Source organism: Pseudochaenichthys georgianus, chromosome 9, assembly GCF_902827115.2.
Source record: "Pseudochaenichthys georgianus chromosome 9, fPseGeo1.2, whole genome shotgun sequence".
Taxonomy (NCBI): domain Eukaryota; kingdom Metazoa; phylum Chordata; class Actinopteri; order Perciformes; family Channichthyidae; genus Pseudochaenichthys; species Pseudochaenichthys georgianus.
Window position 1 is genome coordinate 11,215,934 of NC_047511.1, and position 21,884 is coordinate 11,237,817.

Below are 21,884 nucleotides of genomic sequence, written 5' to 3' on the forward strand. Positions count from 1 at the left end.
AGCTTTCCTGAAATGTACCAATTGAAAAGTTAATGCAGGATTTTAGATGAAGTACAAGGCTTTGGGGCACAAATGGGAAAAACTACTTTTTAATTTCAAAATTGCATAATTCTCATCACATCAAAGAGCTGGGACTTTAGAGGAAGTTCCTCGAACACAAACACTTGATGCTCGCTCCAAAAGCAGGTAAATCCCCATAGACCAACTTTAGACTATTTAACCATAGACAAACTTAACAGAAGAAATACACATGTTAACAGTCTGGTCCAAAAACTGGTTCTGGTATATATAATTTACCCATTCATGACAGCTGTACTTGGAATTAATTTCCCATTTAAATAGTTTTAAAGGTGTTTTGTGTAACATTTAATATCCCAGAAAACAAGCTGTACATCTCAACAACAACATTAATAATACATAAATGAATGCAAACATAAATTAATCCATTTAAACGTTAGTGAACAACTAAATAAAAAGGAAATGTATAGGCCTACGTGAAGCAAATACATTTAATGGCACATTTTATTATTATTATTTTGTATTTATTTATTATTTATTTCGAGTTATTTTATTTATGAATTTGGTTTAGGTTTTGGCAAGTTCTGTCCTCCATATTTTTCAACTGTTGAAATAAGATAAGGAAACAATGTTGTTACCCTTTCATGCTTTAGCGATGGCTTTGTTTTTTTTACTCAGGCAGTCTTTGGGCACGGTGGATGGGTCCGTTGCTGATGACGTATCTGGTGATTTGGAAGATGTTGTAGCAGGAACTTTAATATACACTGCGTTGTTTTAAACTTAATAGTAACATACGTTGACAAATGCGTAGTACGTACTATAAGCCCCAAAATGGAACAAACTGCACATATACCAAACTGAAAGGTGAGTTTGTTTTTAATGTAATATCTCTAAACAAAGCGGCATGTGAGCTAGCTCTGATAGCCTTTTCAGACACACCAAAGCTGTACAGTATGTAACCACTTGCTGTCAAACTGCTTAGACAATGATGTTATTCCAAAATTGACTTGGTTGACGACAATATTATTTACAACCTAGGGATTCATTTACAATTATTTATTTTACAGTCACTTCTTTGGTCATAATCGGCTTATAATGATTGACCAAGCAGGAACGTTATGTCAACACAATCACTGTTATTGCAGGTGATACAAAGCTCGCACACCAATGAAAAAGATTGCATCGTTTCTAGATATGTAAACGTAATAATACGTTGTGCTTTGAATATTTGATGCTAATTAGATTACAGTTTTGTAACCTGTGACTAAAACTCTTGAGCAATGTTCTGGGGGTTATCGTTTGCTAACATGCTAGGCCTACAATTTACATATTTATGAACAGACACTGGAGCTAGTTTTTCTCAAAAACAATTAGAGGGGAAAGAACAAGCTTAGTATAGTTAACGAAATGGGATTACATGAAAGACAAGCCAGTCAGCCAATTACTGTCAGCTAGCTAATATTAGCTCATGTAGTTTCTTTCATACAGATAATGTCTAGAGAACTTGCTTTTCAATTATGCTTTTTCCCCCCTATTCCTCTTGAAATAGTGATATCATAAGATTTTAACAAGTGTGTAATTTCTTAACTAGACAGTAGAAACCACTTTTTCACCTTGCACTGGTTGATAGCTCAGTTAAACTCAAGCCAGAGTCAAAGTGTAACAGCAACTGTTTAGCCAGGCTATAATGTTAAATCAGACTGGATGTGACTTTGTTTATCCTCAGCTTCAGGTCAGACTACAGCTATGCCTCAGAAACCACAAAAGAGTGCCCAGACGGCTCACTACATCGAGCTGGGAAGTTATCAGTACTGGCCCGTGCTGGTGCCCCGCGGTATCAGACTGTACACCTATGAACAGATCCCAGTGTTCCTGAGGGAGAACCCTTACATCACCGATGGATACAGAGCCTACCTGCCCTCCAGGCTGTGCATCAAGAGGTAAAGAATATAAGAATGTGTTCAGACTCAAAAGCTAGACCACACTGAAACAGAAAAACATTGTTGGAATAAGAATACATATAAGTTGTGCATTTCATTACAACTGTGTAGGGGGACATGTTATTTCTCCACCTTGGTTTTTAGTGCCCATTGTTTATGCTAAAATACCCCACGGATATGTTGTATCATGTGCCTACTAAATGGCTTTTTTTAGCCACTTACAAAGTCATTGTTTTAGATGTGTTGATTATATGAAGCCACATCAGTTTTACAGTCGGTAAATAGCAGCTACAAAGGATCCCAAATTGTGAACCTTCTGGAATCCAAACATTTTCTTATCGCATGTTGTGTGTTACTGCTTACTCCGCGACCCGTTTTCGGATAAGCGTTAGAAGATGGGTGGATGTTGTGTGTTGGGCTGTGCTGTTGCTTGTCATTACAGATCTCAAGCTAAAATATTATTTTAGAGAAGTATAATGCAATATTTCTTAAATCTGATGTATCTGTTTATATCTCTGTGCAGCCTCTTCATTCTGTCAAATGAGACGGTGAACATCTGGAGCCATCTGTTGGGCTTCCTGCTCTTCTTCTTTATCGGCGTGTACAACATGGCCACCGTGCTGCCGGCCATCGGCGCCTCCAAAGAGGACTACGTCATCTACTCCATCGGACTCTTCTGCTTCCAGGTACAGGACCCAGCTTTCATTTCTCCATTGCCATGCTGTTGAAAACATGATTAGTAAGTCTCCTTATTACTGTAACATTTGTTTGTGCATGTAAATGGTCTGCACAGAATCAGAATCAAGTTTATTGCAAGGTACCTTTACACATACAAGGAATTAGCTTTGGTGTCTGGTGGTGTGAACAGAAACAATCTAAGAAATAAGTTGCTTGGGTACAAAAATTACAAAGAAACCAAGAAAGGCTAAAATCCCAAAGTTCCCTCCAGAGGGAGTTTGTCTCCCACACTCTCCCCCCCTGCAACGCCTCCATTGGAATCCTTTGTTTTCTTCCATGACAAAATGACATCACTAATTAAAACTAGCGCTTTTATTGGCTAGGGCTCCAAAATATTATACGTGATGTGCAATGGGGCAAGATATTATGACACGTCTCTTATCGGTTGACCAAATACAGCAGAGCCGGCCAGCTAACCAATCAGAGCAGACTGGGCTCTGGTTTCAGACAGAGGGTGAAACGAGGTGCTGCAGACAAATGAAGACCTTTTTGAACATTAAATCATGGAAATATGTCACAGTAGAGTCAGTCACTAAATACAATTGAAACCTTAACATTTGTATAACATGTCCTCTTTAAGAATATGTTCAGACCATTCTCTGTAAGACCTATAGATGGTTGTGCGTGTAAATCCCAATAGATCAGCAGCTTCTGAAATACTCAGACCGGACCGCCTGGCACCAACAACCAGTTCAAAGTCACTTTAACCACCTTTCTTCCCTATTCTGATGCTCTGTTGGAGTTCACCAGGTCGTCTTGAACATGTCTATATTCCTAAAGGCATTCAGTTGCTGCCATGTGATTGGCTGATAAGATATGTGGGTTAACAAGCAGTTGAACACGTGTACCTAATAAAGTGACCAGTGAGTGTATTTCAGGTTTGAATTATAACTACCTATATAATGTCAAAGCCTGAACTCGTACTTGGTCACTTTTTGAGACCAAATTGTAGCATAACTTTATGTAAAAATAAATAAGGATTAATTACATATATTTCAGGTCTGTTTTTACCTCAAGCTTTTGCAACAAGGTTTATCTTTATGTTGAGCAATGTGGTGATTCCAAATACCCAAAAGTCCTGGAAACTGAAAATGTGACAATTGCATGGTGTTAGCTTAATGGAGTGGTTACAGAAGGACCATCTTCAAAACATTGGCAGTTCTTTACTCAAATGAAAACAATCTATCCAGCAATTGGCTGGACCAGGCATTACAACCAGAGTCTTAAAAGTCCAATTAAAAAATAAATGTAAAAAAGGCTGAATTTTGGAATGAAAATGGCTAAGACACCTCTTTAAAAATCATAATATTTGCCCACTTGTCATCTCGATGTTCATATGGCTGACTCTCCCCTTGTTGTCTTACCTTCCTCAGCTGTGTATGCTGTGTTCGGTGGGTTACCACCTGTTCTGTTGCCACCGCTCTGAGAAGACCAGCCGCCGCTGGCTGGCGCTGGACTACGCCGGAGTCTCCATCGGCATCCTGGGCTGCTACGTCCCCGGAGTCTTCTACACCTTCTACTGCAATAATGTGAGTTAGTCAGCCAGCACTTCTCTGGTTTACCCTGACTTGTTATCTTTGCTTCTTCTACAATATCTGCATGCATATTTAGGGGCTTATTTCCTCCTTATTGACAGCATAGGTGGTAAATATGATCAGTCAGCAGCTACCTCATACCTCAGCACATACGTTATTGTTTCCATACAGAGTGATTGAATTGGCACAGAAATACAAAAGAAGATTCACAGTATACATAACTTTAGACAGTTGGTGAAGCACATTATATATCACTAAACACAAATCAGAACCAGAATACTTTGAAGCGAAGCATTTAATTTATTTGTGTCTGACATTTGACACTTGTCCATCGCTTTAAATGAAGTTCATTCTGTTAATCTGCAGTTTGCTCAGAAGCTTTCAGACAAAATGTGGTGCCTTCCCAGCGGATGAATCGCATGTGTGGTGGTCACAATATTTGGAAAGATACATTTTCTTAAGTTTACTGGAGTTGAGAATTGAGTCTACACTCACTGCCTTCAAATGAAAAGAGCCCCTAAATGTTCATATTAGTATGTAGCCTCTCCTGGGACATGTCTCCATGCTTCAATGTTCAAAAAGCTCTTTATTGTCCTCATGCTGCAGCACCTCTTTTCACCCTCTGTCTGAAACCAGAGCCCAGTCTGCTCTGATTGGTTATCTGGCCTGCTCTGTTATGATTAGTCAACAGATAAGAGGTGTCCCACCCCTCAGCCTATTAAAATGAACTTTTATTAATCCCTCATGGGGAAATTATTTCTCTGCATTTGACCCATCCTAGTGTTAGGAGCAGTGTGCTGCCATTTTGAACGGCGCCCGGGGAGCAATGTGGGGAACGGTGCCTTGCTCAGGGACACCTCGGTAGCACTTGGTCTTTCGGGGACTTGAACTGGTGACCTTCCAGTTCCCAAGCCAAGTCCCTATCGACTTCGCCACCACCGCCCTATCACGGACAATGTGTTGGAGCTGGAGCCAATAAAAGTGCAAGTGTTACATAGTGATGTCATTATGTTATGGAAGTAAACAAAGGAGTCAGATTAAGGCGTTTCAGGCAGTGTGTGGGAGAGAAATTCCCTCTGGAGGGAACTTTGGGATTTTTGACTTTGCAGACCATTTACACAGAAAATGAAAAAACCCACTCCAGGAAAGGGAAATTCCAATAAAGCGCAATAGGGCCCCTTCAGAGCTAACATTGAAGTGTTAATGTGTGAGCGCATCTGCACAAATCATCGCTCTAACATGTAACCACCGGCCTCCAATGAGGCTTTAAGCTCAATGTCCTCGGCCTTAGAAGCAGTTATTGAATAAAGCTTCTGCCGAGTGTGGCTGTGCCCATTGACTCATTGTTCTGGTGAATAAGCAACATGACACCTTTGCTGCGCTCTCCGTTTGGATAACAGCCTCTGATGACAGCCGCCCACCACCATGTTTTTCCTTTCCTGGTCGCTTCTCTTTTCATTTATTTATTTTTTTTACTCCTGAAGTACTTGGCTGTGCTCCTTCCTGCTCGCTTTCCCCCGCATATTGGAAGCGCCGGGTTATTTTGCCCCCAGAACGCAGCTGAAATCTGCTCCAGCCCAAACCAGATGGCTGCGTTCACGGAGCGGTCCGTCACTCCTGTTCCCCACCATATGACGTTCGCAAGTCTGGGAGCCGTCTCAGCGAAGGGGCCCTCCCCGTCCTTGCCAAGACTAGGGCTTCGCTTCTGGGTGGCTCCACTCCTGTGGCAAGCCAAGTCCCTACAGAAAAAAAAACACTTGTATATTTAGCCAGTGAAACTCTCATCTCATCAGTGTTTAAGAAATGCAGATTTGGAGAAGAGAACACGGTGTCTGTTTAGGAGAAAAGCTTAAGAAATTTGGCTTGAGCAGCGCGGGGCCTTGTTCCTGGTGCAAATGTATTCACTGTGAAATTCAGCAGGACTCGTCACATGAGGATGTGTGACTGGACGGAGGCCTACATCCACACAAATGGACAGAAGGGACTGAGACGAAGCTGTCCAGACTGTGCACAGTTACTTATAGAAGTTTTAAGAAACACTGAGGACTGTAATCATAAGTATGATGAATGCTTTTTAGTTTTTTAGCACATACGTACTATAGATCTTCACACTTTTATCAAGGAACTTTGTTATATCATCATATGCCCCAGAACCACTGAGGTGTTTACTCAAAAATAGAGAAGAGGAAAAATAACCAAAGGAATTAAAACGTGGAAAAACAACAAACAATTGTTTACATTTTGTATTAATCTATCTTATATTCAGTCAATTAAAGATCAGGAAATAGAAACAATTTTCTTCACAAGTTCCTGAAGCCCAAGGTGAAGTCTTTAAATTGTTGTTTTGACAACATAAATAGTGTATTTTCCGGACTACAAGTCTGGCTGGTCCTGCTACTTATACTCCGAAGCGACTTATATATTGTATTTTATTTTGTCTGACTGCGTTCAAACTACGGCCAATAGATGGCACAATATACAATCGTGACAACTGAAAACTGCTCTACCACCGAAAAAGTCACGGCAACCGGGCTTTGTCTTTGCAGACCATTACATGCACACAAATCAACATAACATACTACAGGAAATGAAAACCTCAAAAAGTATAATAGGTCCCCTTTAAACCGTCTTGAATACAGCTAATGAAATGTGTTCTTATGTTCAGGTTCTTTATTTGTACCCGTAGGTAGATTTTGTTTGCAGAGAAAAAGACAAGGCATCCATCCTGACACACTCTAAAAACAAACACAGACACATCTCTATAAAAGGACTAGTAAAAACTACAAGACACACCTTTCTCCGTCAAATCTCAAAATATTTCAAAAACATTGATGTAATGAGGGTTCTCTGTGATGTTGGCTTCCTAGTTGGCTCACAAGTAACAACAGGACAAAATCAGCTGTCCAGTGTGCAAAACATGCATTTCCACAATTTGTCATTTAATTGTTTATTTGGCAGGGACAATGCACAGTGATGGACACTTAAAACATTCAACTGTGTCAGGCGTAACAGTGCAAGATTTAGCTTTGAGCTCATTTCCATCCCTCACATAAAACACTTCAGAAAATTACATTTTACAAACATATCAAAAAAAGCAGTCCATGTAAACATTTATAAAAAAAAACACATACTTTTAAAAGACTTTAACATTGTCAAAACTCAAGAAATGGTGTTTGAATTTAACACAGATAAAGGATTAATTTGAATTTTAAAATGATCCTGTCGGCCGTTCATGTTCTTTTGCTGCTTGCCACTCTTTTGAAAAGTTCCGTATTTCCTTTATTTCGTCTGCTTCACCAGCTCTCTGAAAGGTTTCTGTTCAGTTTGAGGTGAATGTGTCTACATCTACGATCCTATAGTGTTTTCCTCCAGTGGCTACTTCAGGTTCTCTTTTACAAACCTGTTGATGTTTGAAATACCTCCAATATTATGATGTTTTATGATCACCATGACTTTTTCATTGCACATTATACTACCACATTTTACGTGGAAGACTGTACTAAGACTTTTTTAAGTCTATTTATATGACATTTTGATGACAGTATACAATTCCTTTTTTTCAACATACTATATTATCATGAAATATGTTATGACGTTCTAAACTATGGCTGTTCATGAATTCAGTTAATGCTATAGACCAGTGGTTCTCAACTGGTCAGGCCTCGGGACCCACTTTTTACTTGGTCAATACATCGCGACCTTTTGAAGCACTGAAATCTATTCAACAAAAAATCGTGCTCTAATATATACAATTTTCAGCATACAATATTAATAAAAGTGAAGTACAGTGCATATATCCCTTCACAGAACTAAAGTATGCTTTTAAAAAAGGTTTAATGAGATGATAGAATCAAAGCTGAACTATATAAAAAGGCACACATGGGCTTCCGGTCTAGCAGGCATGGGGATCGCAGCATAGCGTGACAGGCTCCCGATAGTGAGAATTCAAAGTTGCCCGTTTTAACTCGAATAACCAGGAAAGTATTTACAGCAAGCATATACTCGGCGGGCAAGGTAGAGCATTAGCAGAGGAGCGAATTAACGGTGCTGAGAACAGAATCCAGTCATCAGAGGACGTTCTGACGGAGCTGGTAAAGCTTCAGATGCAAACGGAGGCAAAGCTGACTGATTTGGAGGGGCGATCGCGACGTGAACATGTCAGAATACACGGGGTAAAAGAAGGAGCCGAAGAAGGCACGGCATCAGTAATCGCTTTCGTGGAAGATTTGCTGAGAAAAAGCTTGGAGCTTCCCCCCTCCACCGCCCTAAATATCGAGAGGGCGCACCGGGGCTGGCACCGAAACCCCCGAATGAAGCCCCTCCGAGATCAATCGTGGTTACGTTTTCAAGCTACACGGTGAAGGAAGATGTCCTGAAAAGAGCTTGGCAGAAAAAAGGATTTGACTTCCAAGGGAAAAGGATCCAACTGGACCATGACTATGCACTGGAGGAATTGAGGAAGCGGAGGGAATATGCAGAAGCAAAAGCTGCGCTCAAGGGAAGAAATATACGATTCCAAACGCCATTCCCCGCCCGATTAAGAGTGTTTTACAAGGGAGGTACGGTGGTCTACGGCTCGGTGGAGGAAGCAACGCTGGACATGGCAGAGAGGGGAATTCCGGTGACCGTGGTGAAAAAGACAACCTCCCTTTTGGACCGGATCAGCCGGATGACTTGGCGATCCAGTGAAAAGCGAGGAAACCGGGGCACTACACGCACCAACCAAGGCTTTAAGCAACGGCTCCATGCATACCGCCGTCAGGACACCTGATGAGTACTGCTGCTCTACTGGAAACATTCAGTTACAATTATAATGTTACTTCTAGAAACCACAGAGTTTATGCTGTATAATGTTGTGAGAGACTCGATTCTCGATCCTATCTTCCAAAATTAAACCTTCTCAGAAGGGTAATGTTAAAGGCAATTAAATGATAGCTTTGAGGTCGGGACGCCTGCGATTGGACACTATGGACCTAGGTATCAGCGTAAAGGCTGAAGGGGGCCCTCTAGGAGGAAGAGATTTCCCCTACACTCACATTCCATCAGTCACAAGGCCGTTAAAGAGGCCGTCATCTTGGAAGTCAATGTTGATATCTTTGATTGTGATTTTCTTTTGTTTGTTAACTTGTTATTGGTTAACAATTTTGTTCTTGCTACTGTTCCTTGTAGCACCAGGGGTGCGATATATGTGATGTATAGAAGCGTGAAGGGGCTTGAGATATACCTAAAGACAAACCATGCAAAATACCAAGTCAGTTAAAGTAGCTACGTATAATGTAAATGGCCTGGGAAACCCAATCAAGAGGAGCAAAGTTATGTCGAAATTGAAGAGGGAGGGAATAGAGGTGGCTCTCCTCCAAGAGACTCACCTAACACAAATGGAGCATGACTAACTTAAGAAATGGAGATAATCAGTACTCATCTTCCTGCAGCCAGGGGTCTAGGAGAGGGGTTGCAATTTTGATCACTGGTAAACTAAACTTTGAGTGTACATATGAAAAGAAAGATAAAGAGGGGAGATATGTTCTGGTTAGGGGGAATCTGGAGGGAGTTCTCGTTACTTTTTTGAATGTGTATGCCCCTCCTGGCTCTCAATGGAAATTCTATAAAGAAATGTTTGAGTTATTAATCGCTGAGGCCCGGGGCATCCTCATTTGTGGGGGTGACCTTAATGTTAGACTCCACCCAACCCTGGACACATCAAAAGCGTACCGATCGAGTCAATTGGGAATTCTTGTATAGAATATTACAGAAATTTGGATTTCACCCATCGTTTATTAGATCCATTCAAGCACTTTATAATGACCCAAGGGCACAAATTAAAATAAATGGGGACATATCAGCATCATTCGGCCTGGAAAGAGGGACCAGACAAGGCTGTCCAATAAGTCCATTATTATTTGCAATATGTATTGAGGCTTTAAGCCAGGGGGTTAGTCAGGAAAATAATGTTGCTGGCATAAAAATACAAGGCAGAGAACATAACATGTCATTATTTGCGGATGACGTTTTAATTCACTTGTCAAACCCAGAGAGCTCAATTTTGAAATTATTAGCATTCCTAGATGACTTTAGCTCCGTCTCAGGTTATACATTGAATATTCAAAAGACCCAAATATTAAGTTTTAATTATAGGCCTAGCCAGATTCTAAAGTCGAATATCCAATTAAACTGGGATCTGGATCACATCAAATACCTAGGAGTTAACATCCCAAAAGACCTTACACAATTGTATGACTTGAATTTTAATCTGTTGATTAAAAAAATTAAGGAAGACATAAAGAGATGGAATTTAACTTCAATATTAAGTTTTGAATAACTGCTAGAATCCACTTCAAGACAATGGTACTTGCGTACCATGCTGCGAATGGATCTGGCCCTTCCTACATCCAGGACATGGTTAAACCGTACACCCCAGCACGTGCACTCCGCTCTGCATCAGCCAAACGACTCGCTGCACCCGCACTGCGAGGGGGACCCAAGTTCCCATCAGCAAAAACACGTGGGTTTGCTATCCTGGCTCCAAGATGGTGGAATGAGCTCCCCATTGACATCAGGACAGCAGAAAGCTTACACACCTTCCGGCGCAGACTGAAAACTCATCTCCTTCGACTCCACCTCGAGCGATAGAACTATTAACAAAGCACTTATATACTAATAAAGGGCTGGCTTATCTAAAGCCAGTTGAGTAGCACTTGAAATGTTTAGCTCTATGAAACCTGATGTACTTATATGATTCTGTTTTCTTCAAGGTTGTATTTTGTTGGTCGAACGCACTTATTGTAAGTCGCTTTGGATAAAAGCGTCAGCTAAATGTAATGTAATGAATCACGAATTGAATCAGTTAAAATGAATGTCTTGCCTATGATATTATATTTGTTTCAAACTCTTCCAATAGAAATAACAGATAAACAATTCAACGAATGGGACAAATTAATTTCGCGCTACATTTGGCAGGGGAAAAAAAAACGAGAATACGATTTCAAACTCTTCAATTGGCTAAGAACAAGGGAGGTGTTGCACTGCCCTGTTTAAGAGACGATTATATATCGGCCCAATTGAGGATTTTGTTCTGTTGGTGTAAATCAGATGACCAAGCAAGATGGAAAGAAATTGAAGAGAGGGTGTCCGGGGCAGTTCCAATGCAGGCACGATTAGGGGATAAAAGACTAATGAAAAACCTAATGGAAACGGGTAATAAGTGGATCAATCTGACTCTGAAAACATGGTTAAAGGTTATAACAAAGAGTGGCTTGCTTGAAGAGATAAAGATCCTGAAATGGTGCTCCCATGATCTCGACTTTACCCCGAGTAAGCTAGACGCAAGTTATAAGGGATGGGCTGATCGGGGCCTCTCTTCCTACTGTACTTTTTTAATCGGGGGACACTGAACAATTTTCAAACGTTGAAAATACAACATGGGCTAAATAACAGTGACTTTGTCAGCTTCCTGCAGGTACGCCACCACATACACAGTTCTCTGCTAGAGAACCAGAGGGCGTTCGAGAACAACTTACTGAAAGTATGTATTGGTGCATATGGTACAGATTCAGGACTCAAAGTGATATCAAGAATATATAAGGGACTCCAGGAGATTAAAAAAACAAGTACCATATACATAAAACTAAAATGGGAAAGGGAAACTAACAGTTGTATTCCAGAGGAAATCTGGACCAACTATTGTGAATTCCAATGGAGAATAACAAGCTCCTCCTCATGGAGAGCGTTCGCCTGGAAGAGTCTCACTAGATTTGTTTTATCACGCCCGCTCAGCAGTCTCACCATGCTGGTTCTCCCAGCTGCTGGAGACATGGTGGCTCCCAGGAAGCAAACCATTACCACGTGCTCTGCGATTGCCCAGTAGTAAATACCTTTCAGCATAAGGTTTATAAAGAAATTGTCATCATATTTGGAAAAAACATTTATTTTAATTGGGATGAACTCCTCTTTGGTTTCCTGCACTCAACATCCACACACATTAAAACAAAATACTTGTTTGGGATGTTGAGTGTAGCCGCCAGGAAAGCGATCACAAAGAATTGGCTCAAACCAAACAGCCCATCTGTAGATGATTGGTACGATATCATTTACAAAATCTTTGTAATGGAAAGAATAACCTTCTCTTTGAGGCTCCAGGAACATAGATTTGAGGACATTTGGGAGAAATGGAAAGTGTATATTACCCCGATACGCCCTTCTTTTGTCTAACTGTTTGAATATTTTATTTAAGGATCTATCCTGCCAATGTTTTATATTGTAAAGAAAACATGTTATTGTGTGCTTATTGTTGTTGTCTTGTCAAGAAAAAGAAAGAAAGACGGACCACTCTGTACAAATATTAAACTACATATGTATATGTACACTGAAGTTGAAATGTGACTCAAATCAAAAATTAAAAAAATATAAATAAATAAATTAAAACAAAAAAAAAGGCACACATGTTGAAAACCAAACCCCAGCAGGGGGGTCTGGGGGGATTTTCCCCCAGGAGATTTTTAGAAATACTTACATAAACTATGCATTCTGGTACACTCTGAGAAGAAAATAAATAAATGTATTACTACCCGACATATTAATAATATTTTATGCCATTGTTTGTTTTTTACTTTGTTCTGACATCTTGCTGCGAGAAGAGGAGATAGTCTGTGTGACTTACTTTAAATTGTGGGTAAGGGTAGATAGCTCCCATTGTTCTGTGACCTGTCAATCATCAAACCGGGGGTCATATTTCATCGTGTATTTTTTTTCATCTGAAGTACCCATGGATGTATAAAGAAGAGTTCTACCACTAAGTTATTCTCCGTGGGGACTTCCAGCAACAATCTTGATTCTGATTGGCCAGAAGACTCGAAAAAACATCAGCAAAGATATTTTATTGAGAAGATGATCGCTATGTGACAGAAGTTTTCAAAACCGTTTATGGTCCCCGGTACTTCAGGTCCAACGCCGACTGCATGCACAGCGTTAGAAAATCGGGCGTTCAAAATAAAAAAAATTCCAATTTTTTTTTCTTCACTCACACATCCGGTTGAGAACCACTGCTATAGACTGTCTTATGACATTTGGTATTGGTTACTATACTAAGAGTTTAGGTTTTCTTTATGCCAATTCATTGTTTCTGACGTGAGCGTTTCCAATACATACTATATTATAACTTTTATTAATGACATTCTTAACTATTGCTTTTTATGAATAAATCCAACAATACTTTTATGACTCCTAATACTTGTGAGTGTTTTATTGACATTTTCATATTGTTTTATTGAAATGTAAGAATGACGCTGATCCACAGGATGTGTGCATTGAAGGTGTGATTTGACCTTTGACCTTTGTCCTTTGTCCCTGCAGTACTGGCGGCAGGTGTACCTGGTAACGGTCCTGGCCATGATCCTGGCCGTGTTCTTCGCTCAGATCCACCCTCACTACCTCGGCAAGCAGTGGAAGCAGATGCGCTCGCTCACCTTCTGCCTGGTGGCGGGCTTTGGCCTCATCCCCACCCTCCACTGGATCTGCCTCACCGGGGGCTTCTCCTCCGAGCTGGTCCAGGTCAGCACAGTCACCAGAATGATTGTTCAAAGGTTGATTAAATGTTGAGCTGTTTGAACATTCAATATGTCTAATCTTGAAGAAACAATATAGAGGAATAGTGGTAATAATTAGTTATTTTAGCTTTAAAATGTCTGCAATTCGGTAACTGTTTTTATTTTGCTGAGACATTTAGACTGTTGTTCAGTTTTTGTCCACACGTTGGTTAAGCAGATGTTTTCCTCTTCAGGCCTTTGTTCCTCGAATCCTGGGGATGTACTTCATCGCTGCATTAGCACTCATTTTCTACGTTTCAAAAGTTCCTGAACGCTACTTCCCAGGTGAGTGTGTGTGTGTGTGTGTGTGTGTGTGTGTGTGTGTCGTCATGTTGTTTTCCAAAAAGGGTACACAAAATACATGGAAAAACATCCTTTTGTACATCAGTTGTTGTGTAAAGAACAGCCTTATGATCAAATCATGATCTTGAAGCATCGCTATTCTGCTTTTTAAGGCGTTCCCTTCCCTGCAGTGTGTGATTTTTGTGCATGTAAATGGTCTGCAAAGGCTAAAATCCCCAAACTTCCTCCAGAGAGTTTCTCTGCTACGTCCTCTCCAAGCTCAGTTGTCTGTAAAGCTATCAATTTCATAGAAGACAAATGCTAAGAATTTAGTTTTGCTGCTAATTCCTTTTGTCTGTGATGTTGCTGCAGGTCAGCTCAACTACCTGGGCTCCAGCCACCAGGTGTGGCACCTGCTGCTGGTGCTGATGTTCTACTGGTGGCACCAGTCGTCATGTTTCATCATGGCGTACAGACACAGCGAGCCCTGCCCGAACGCCCCCCACCACGACTAGGATGCTGCTGTGCACCATGGGATATCCGACTATGTCTAACTGTAAGCATTTCTATGACCTTATAAGTATTATTTTTGTATATCCACTTGGTCTTTAAAAGTATATGAGTCAGAATGGCAAGAGCATTTTTTGGAAACACTATACTATTAGTATAAAGGTATTAGTGCCTTTTTTTTTATCTCATTTGAAATAGTATTCTATGACTTTTTCAAAAATATATTTTTTGACTTACTATTCTATTAATTTTCTAATAATTTACTCTACCTTAAACGTTTTGTAAAACTATACTATGACCTTTTGATTAAAGAAAAAACTTACCCATGCATTATCTTCAGTAACTGTGTCTTTCCAGGTCTCACAAAACTTCCATGAGACAGCTGCAGCTGATTGTGAACGCTGCAGCTCCAGACCTCTCTAACATGACGGGCACATGCCACGTCTCTTAACTCACAGCCACGTCTCTTTAACTACGAATCTCTGCAAAGAGAGAGAAAACGAGGAAATGATTTCAAAGAGCAATGAGATGTCCGTTCCTCTTGAGCGTCACATTAAGCGGCGGGCGTTTGGGAGGAAAGCAACAGCTGATCCCCGCGGATTGACTTTTGAGGAATTTTGTCTGCACACCTGCACATTTTCAACATACCATACAATGTCGTTTTTTATCGGTTTGTTATATCGTCGACATGCTTAGATGTTTCTTTGACATAATCTACAATGACGCTTTTCCAAAGATTATCTTCAATATAATGTACAAAAAAAAAACATTTAAAAAAAACGTCAAGCACTTACTTGTTATTCGCTGTAACAGTTTTAAATTCTATACATTATGGAAATACACTATAATCATTTTATTGTTTAACCGATCAAACCATTTCTTTCCTTCAGCTGGTGGACGGCTGCAGAGTATTCCAGCATGTTGAGGTGAAAGCAGGGGACACCAGGGACAGACCTCCAGTCCATCTCCTCAGACGCACACACTCTCACCTGTAAGGGCGTCGGCCCCCTGCCTGTGCAGGAAACACCAGAGGGGCTCCCTTAAGGATGGAAGGGATCATGTGTTCAGTGTGTTCACAGGACCTCTGTGTAGCTGAACAGTCACAGCAGCTCCAACTCATTCTTACCACTATCACCACCAGACCGTGCGTCAAACTACACAACTCCTTTGCACCGCAATTTCACACAACCTAAAAAGCAGCTTTAAATCATTAAGGTCGCAAGTTAAGGTTAAGTAGCATTTTCTATAAGAGTTGTTTAAGTGCCTGTTAATAAAACATGTAGCGCTTATTGAATTAACTGATGTACATTGCTGCCCAACTTTTAAAATGAACCACCTGTTTTTAAAGATTTGTGAGAATATGAAAAGCATTCTGCGCCCCCACAACAACCTATTCCGATTTCCATTTAGTGATGATGCTTCTAACACAGCTTGTTCTGGCAGTTCCAGTAAGTTATCAAACTAACTAGGAATCCATTCATGTTTAGTTAGAAAACCAAAGACTTGTGTTATCTGCATTAGCTGTGTTGAGACAATCTACTGTTCGAGTCCCACGACTGTGACGTATACTGACTCTTTGTACAGCTACTACAAACTATCAAACTGCAGGTGTGTCTGGATTTACATTAGTTATTAAACTGACATTTAGACCGACTGCAATGTTATCTTAAAGTGTTAAATCCCAGTGTATGGAACACATGAGCAGAATACCCAATCACCTACCAGATACAAGTATTGTTTTATCCTAACATTTCTCCCTCACATCTTTATTTTATTATTATACACCCCCACGCAAAGAGAGCCGAGGCCTATTCAAATGGAGTGGTACATTTTGGCCGTTAAACAGAGCTCTGCCTCCAGGTTCTGACTTTAGGCCCGGAGCCTTTTAAAGGAGGACTTTGAGGACTTGATTGGGCTGTCTCAATTCAGTTGTTGGATTTGTAGGCACGCCAGAGACCCAACTGTATGTGCACGTGAACTGACTTAAATACACTTCCATAAAGTTTAAAATAATGCTTTCTACAGAAGTCGGACATTTTTATTTGAGTTCTTTTGAGTTTTTTTTAATATTCAAGCACTGATTTTAAATGTTAAATGTCTGTATCCACATGTATTGCAGTTCATATTGCAACTTTAATCTACCATTTGCAGCATTGTTAGCCATTGTACATTTGTCATTTAAATAGTTTGTTTTTGCAAAATGCTTTTTCTGCCTGCACTGACATTACCAACTGACACAATAACCCTTTATCTGGCTTATTCAAGGTACTGTGCAATGTTGTACAATGGGATGGATTCCAAAATTCAGCACATGTTGGATAAGTCACCTTGACAGAAATGCTTCAAATGTCTAAAATACAAATGTTTAAGTTCTCCCAAACGTAACAGCTGTCAGCTTGAGTCTTAACGTCTGAAACATGGCATGTAATTACTATAGGTGTTAAGTGTTAGCAATCTGATTTGGAATTAAAGTCATTTTTGTGTGATAGTTAATGTTTTTAAGTTTACGATGGAGGAAATGTCCTCTTGTGTTATGTATTTAAATTATTCATTATGGACCTGCTCTGTGTGTTATGGTTTCTCTGGAACATTTTGTCTTTGAAAAGCTCTTAGACTCCTTTTGTAGCAGAAGACATTTTGTATCTTGACTTTTCATATCTTACTGCTGAACTTGACTCTAAATAAAATGTTAAGTGTAAAACCGCTTTGTTTAAAATTCTTCTTGAAAGCCTCACTGAGAGAAATACAATATCAGATACCCTTGTGAAAAAAATCAAAGCTGGAAAGTAGTTGTATCAAATGGTTCCACTGGTCAAACACGGTGACCTGCAGGTTTAATTCAATGTGCCAAAGGTAATCAGTGTTAAAGGCCGTCAGAGCACACAGAACAAGATAATGGAATAATTCAGTGCCGACAAGTGCATCTATGCATATACAAATGACCTGAATACACATTACAGTTATCTCATTGGGTTTTAATGTGTTTCTCTTTGTGAATACGTCAATTTTGTGGAAAGACATGCATTATTATTTGTTATATTGAACAAATAACATGAAAAGACCAACATGTATAATCTTTAAGACAAATGATGGCATTGTAGCTAATGCCTGAAACCCCATTGGTCTGGCAGTCCTCAATTAGTTCATGTTATGGACAGATCTATAAAACTGAGTTTTTCAGAAAGAACTTGTGAATACAAGAGTGGTGCTCATACTTTTGCTAGAATTCAACCTGCATGAAACAATACAAATCAACTAAATTACGACCAATTAGTCCACTCATGTCATGTCTAGACTCAACTCAGCACAGTGTTCTGCTGCACAACATTTGTATTTATCTGCTGCTGGAATTAAAATATATTTATATAAAATGATATCTTTTTTGCTGAGAGTTTGATGAGGAGATTGATGCCACACATCTATGCTTTCAATAGAAAGCATTAGCAGGTTAGCTTAGCATAAAGAGTGTTATGGGAAAAAAGCTAGCCTGGCTCCGTCTAAAAAGTAGCTCAGTCTGCCTACCATCACGTGTCTTTAGTCTTTTCGTCACCTTGAGGTTTCACGGAAACCCCTGGGACCCGAGGACGTCACTGCTCCAGTTCAAGAAATAGTGTTACATAACTTCCTGTAAACATATATTAAAAACCCCAACTTTTAGTACTTATTGTTACACTTTATATGTGTTGGTAAGCACATTTTGGTACAGTTGGTCAAATCCAAGCTAGCTATTTTCACCTTTACCAGTGTTTATGCTATGCTAAACTGACCCCCAGTTTCCACTGGGTCCGTCTGTGCCGCGGTTTTGGTCCGACCTCCTCTAGCGCCATAACCCACCGGACGCGTCCCATTACGGCCCCTACACACGGCGGCGTGCGTTGCCGCTTCAACGCTTCTGCCCATTCACTTTGAATGGGGTGACGTCACGATTCGCCGAACTGCATTGCGGGAGCAAAGCGTAGCTTCTCTCGAGGTGCTCGCTGCAAAAGTAGAGCAATGTTCTACTTTTGCCGCCTCGACGGAGGCGTCAGCCGCCGTGTGTAGGGGCCGTTGCCCCCAGTTTCCACAGCGCCGCGTTACGGGTGCGCCGCGTTACGGGTGCGCCGCGTAAGGATCGCGGCCACTCTAGTCAATGGGTGCTATTCTAACATCCATGGTGCTATTCCACCACACGCGCCGCGTTACGGCCAGGGTGCGAACTGGAACTGAGTTCTTATTATACATCCATGACTGGAGGGGAGCAGGGGGAGCTATAGCTCCCCTAGTGGTGACATGAGCTCCCCTGGGAACATGGTTTGTGAAATTTGGGGGGAGCTCTCTAAAATACTGATATGATTACCAAATAAATTCCATTTTGGGCATGTTTTTTTTTTTTCAAAGGTGTAAATTAAGTGAAATAAAATGATATATAGAGTTTATGATTCATGAAAAAAGTGTCGCCTGCTTGCACGCTGCCCGCAGCTCCACCCACTCACTCACAAGCTCGTTTAGTTAGCACTGCATGTTTACCAGGCATTGTTGCTGCTGCTGACATGTCGAAAAGAAAAAAACAACTTACCTTGGGCAATTTCTTTAAAAAGACGGCCAAACAACCTGATCAAGAAGACCAACCGAATGTAGCTGGTGGTAGCACATCGTACGTTGTGACTGCTGCTACAACAGAACCGAGAGAGGAGGGAGCTAACGTCAGTGCTAGTGCTAACTTAACGTTAACTTGGGGGCGGGCCTACTTATGAGAGAAGGGCTATGTGCATCGTTGTGTTGTGTGTGTGTGGCGTCGCGTCTCTCCAGGAGAGGGTTGTACTTGTGTTGTGCTATAGCTGTATTATTAATATTAATATTGTTCATGGTTGGTGCCGCTGGCTGCTCTTATCGCGTGTGTTCGGCTCTGTGTAGGCTACAGCCATAATAGGCTATAGCCCATGTGAAACAATGTAGCCTCTTTTTGAGTCATTTTAAGTTGATTTAATTAAACAGTCAAATGTTACATTGGTGGTCGTGGATTATTTATTATCAAGTTGATTGAAGTTTGCGTAGCCCATACGTGCTCGGGAAATCTGTTGACATGAACATGATCCATCGGGACGTTCCATGTAAATGTAGACCTGTGGCACCACCCCGTGTGCAACAGATGTTCTCTTTATAATAGGCCTATGTCTGTGCTCTTGCCATTCATGCACGGATCAGCATTTACCCCCCCGGCAAAAAATAAATAATCCCGGCTCCCCCGGAGACCGTGGTATAGTTCGCACACTGGTTACGGCCCGCCCACACTACAGCTTCAAAAAAAGCTTGGAGCTGGGCTTGTCTGAAGCTCGACAAACAACCAATCACATGAATCTCCCGCCCCTGACACACAAGCAGCGGTTTGATTGGCTAGAGCTTGTACTGGCATATGATTTGATTGGCTGACGCTTCCACCGAAAGCTTCAGAAGCTTCAAAAGTTGAACATTGCTCAACTTTTGCAGCCTGAAACGCCAGGAAAGCTCCGCTCTGCTTCCCACAATGCAGTTCGGCGAAAAGTGACGTCACCCCATTCAAAGTGAATGGGCAGACGCGTTGGAAACCGTTTTTGAAACTGTAGTGTGGACGGGCCGTTACGGCTCAGACGCATTCCAAAAGCGTCCCAGAAGCGGCTCAGCGCAGCGCTTCTCTAAAATTAGGATGAATCCTATTTTTGCCGCGGCGCAGCCGTAACATAAGGTCGGGCAGGTGAGCATCCGGGCCCGGCCCATCCCCCACATATACTAATTTAGCAGACCCCCCTCCTTCATCACAACACCTCTACTACGATACGCACAATGGACGACGAGGTTTTCATCATGGAATTGGAAAAACACACTATTTTATATGATGTAACCAATGCTTACTACAAGGACAACATCAGAAAGGACAAGGCCTGGTTTTTAGTCGCTGCAGTTTGTGGAGTGGAAGGTAACAACTACATATTAATGTTTTAAAGTTAATTAATACTTGTAGGTACAGTACAGAGCCATTCAATAAACACAATTTAAACAGACACAAAAATAAAACATTTAACTACGTAGCCTACTTACTTTCTTGTAGAAGTACAAATGTCCAGGATGCCCGAATCAATAACAAAACTGCGAGCCTGCACGCACGACGCTACGCTTCTGATACGCTTCTGGGACGCGTCCGGTGGGTTATGGCGCTAGAGGAGGTCGGACCAAAACCGCGGCGCAGACGGACCCAGTGGAAACTGGGGGTAAGGGTCTCTTGACTGTAGATCTACAGATAGGTATCAATCTTGTCAAGGCTTCATTAAGAAGCAATGAGCTTGGGTTTGAGAGCCACACACAGGAATTCAGAAAGTGTTCCACTCAGATTTACACATTGTTGGTCTTTTCTTATGATTTGTGAAAAATAACAAACGATATATTGTGTTTTCATTATTGAGCGTGGATTTAAATTAAAATGTTGTGGGTTCCAATGTTAGAAGCACTTTCTGAGAAAATGGAGGGACACCTTGTGGGATTTTAAAAGGGTTCTAAGAACAATGATCTAATGTGTTTGTGTTTTATTCATTCCTTATTTCTAACAAAATATGTTGAGTTATAGAATACAAATTTAAAATGAACATTACTTACCTCAAAGTTTACGGTTAAAAAGGATAAAACAGTTAAGAGCCAAAATGTATACCTGATTCAATTAGCATCTTAGGGAAGTATAATAAAGTGTGATCCCCTCTAGAAAGTGTAATGCAACAAAGATGACAGCTTCACATTGCTGTGTGAAGACTAGAGTTAAATGATGCATAGAGAAAGATCTAATAAGAATAAAACAAAGTGGTTAAAGTCAATTCCCGAAGAATCTCAGCGACAAAAAAGGCCAACGTCTGTGCCGTGGTTTCAGAGGGACTGTGTGGCAAGGCAGAGCCTAGCTAGCTCAGGTAAGGCTTTGAGGTGCTAAAAAATAATATTGGTAGATGAGAAGGCAAGCCATAAAGAGCTTTTTGCAGCGAGTCGAACGTTAAGCTTATAATCACAGTGGGACTTCCGAGAAGGTTTTCTGCTCCGCTTCAAACGTCTTTACAAGCGTTAAGATGCAGCATGAAAGGCTCTCAGCAGGAACAGCTGAAAGATATGTGGCACCGTTACTCGCACTCCACAGAATTGATGTTATTCAAATAGAGATGCATTATAATGTTCTTTTAAAAAAAGATGCATTTGTTAGCTTGTCGTTTCATGGTTGATTGAAGATATTCGCAAGAAAGAAAGAACGAAAAAGTGCTCGGGTGTTATTCAACAGCCCCTGGCAGAAC

At 40.9% G+C, this 21,884-nt stretch overlaps 1 protein-coding gene across 1 annotated transcript; it reads left to right on the plus strand.

Annotated features, from left to right (window-relative positions):
* Nucleotides 1-726: 726 nt before the first annotated feature.
* On the plus strand, nt 727-15,585 carry paqr3a (progestin and adipoQ receptor family member IIIa). The gene is made up of 8 exons (XM_034090963.2): nt 727-882; nt 1,745-1,958; nt 2,482-2,644; nt 4,070-4,225; nt 13,580-13,777; nt 14,007-14,097; nt 14,467-14,650; nt 15,495-15,585. Exons 1-7 carry the CDS (start codon nt 822-824, stop codon nt 14,607-14,609), a joined length of 1,026 nt encoding a protein of 341 aa, XP_033946854.1. The 5' UTR covers nt 727-821; the 3' UTR covers nt 14,610-14,650; nt 15,495-15,585.
* The last annotated feature ends 6,299 nt before the right edge of the window (nt 15,586-21,884 follow it).

Coding starts and splice junctions, on each gene's coding strand:
- paqr3a (XM_034090963.2), top strand. CDS start 822: ATGCGTAGTACGTACTATAAGCCCCAAAATGGAACAAACTGCACATAT. Junction 883..1,744: donor CACATATACCAAACTGAAAG/GTGAGTTTGTTT, acceptor GTTTATCCTCAG/CTTCAGGTCAGACTACAGCT. Junction 14,098..14,466: donor TCCTGAACGCTACTTCCCAG/GTGAGTGTGTGT, acceptor ATGTTGCTGCAG/GTCAGCTCAACTACCTGGGC.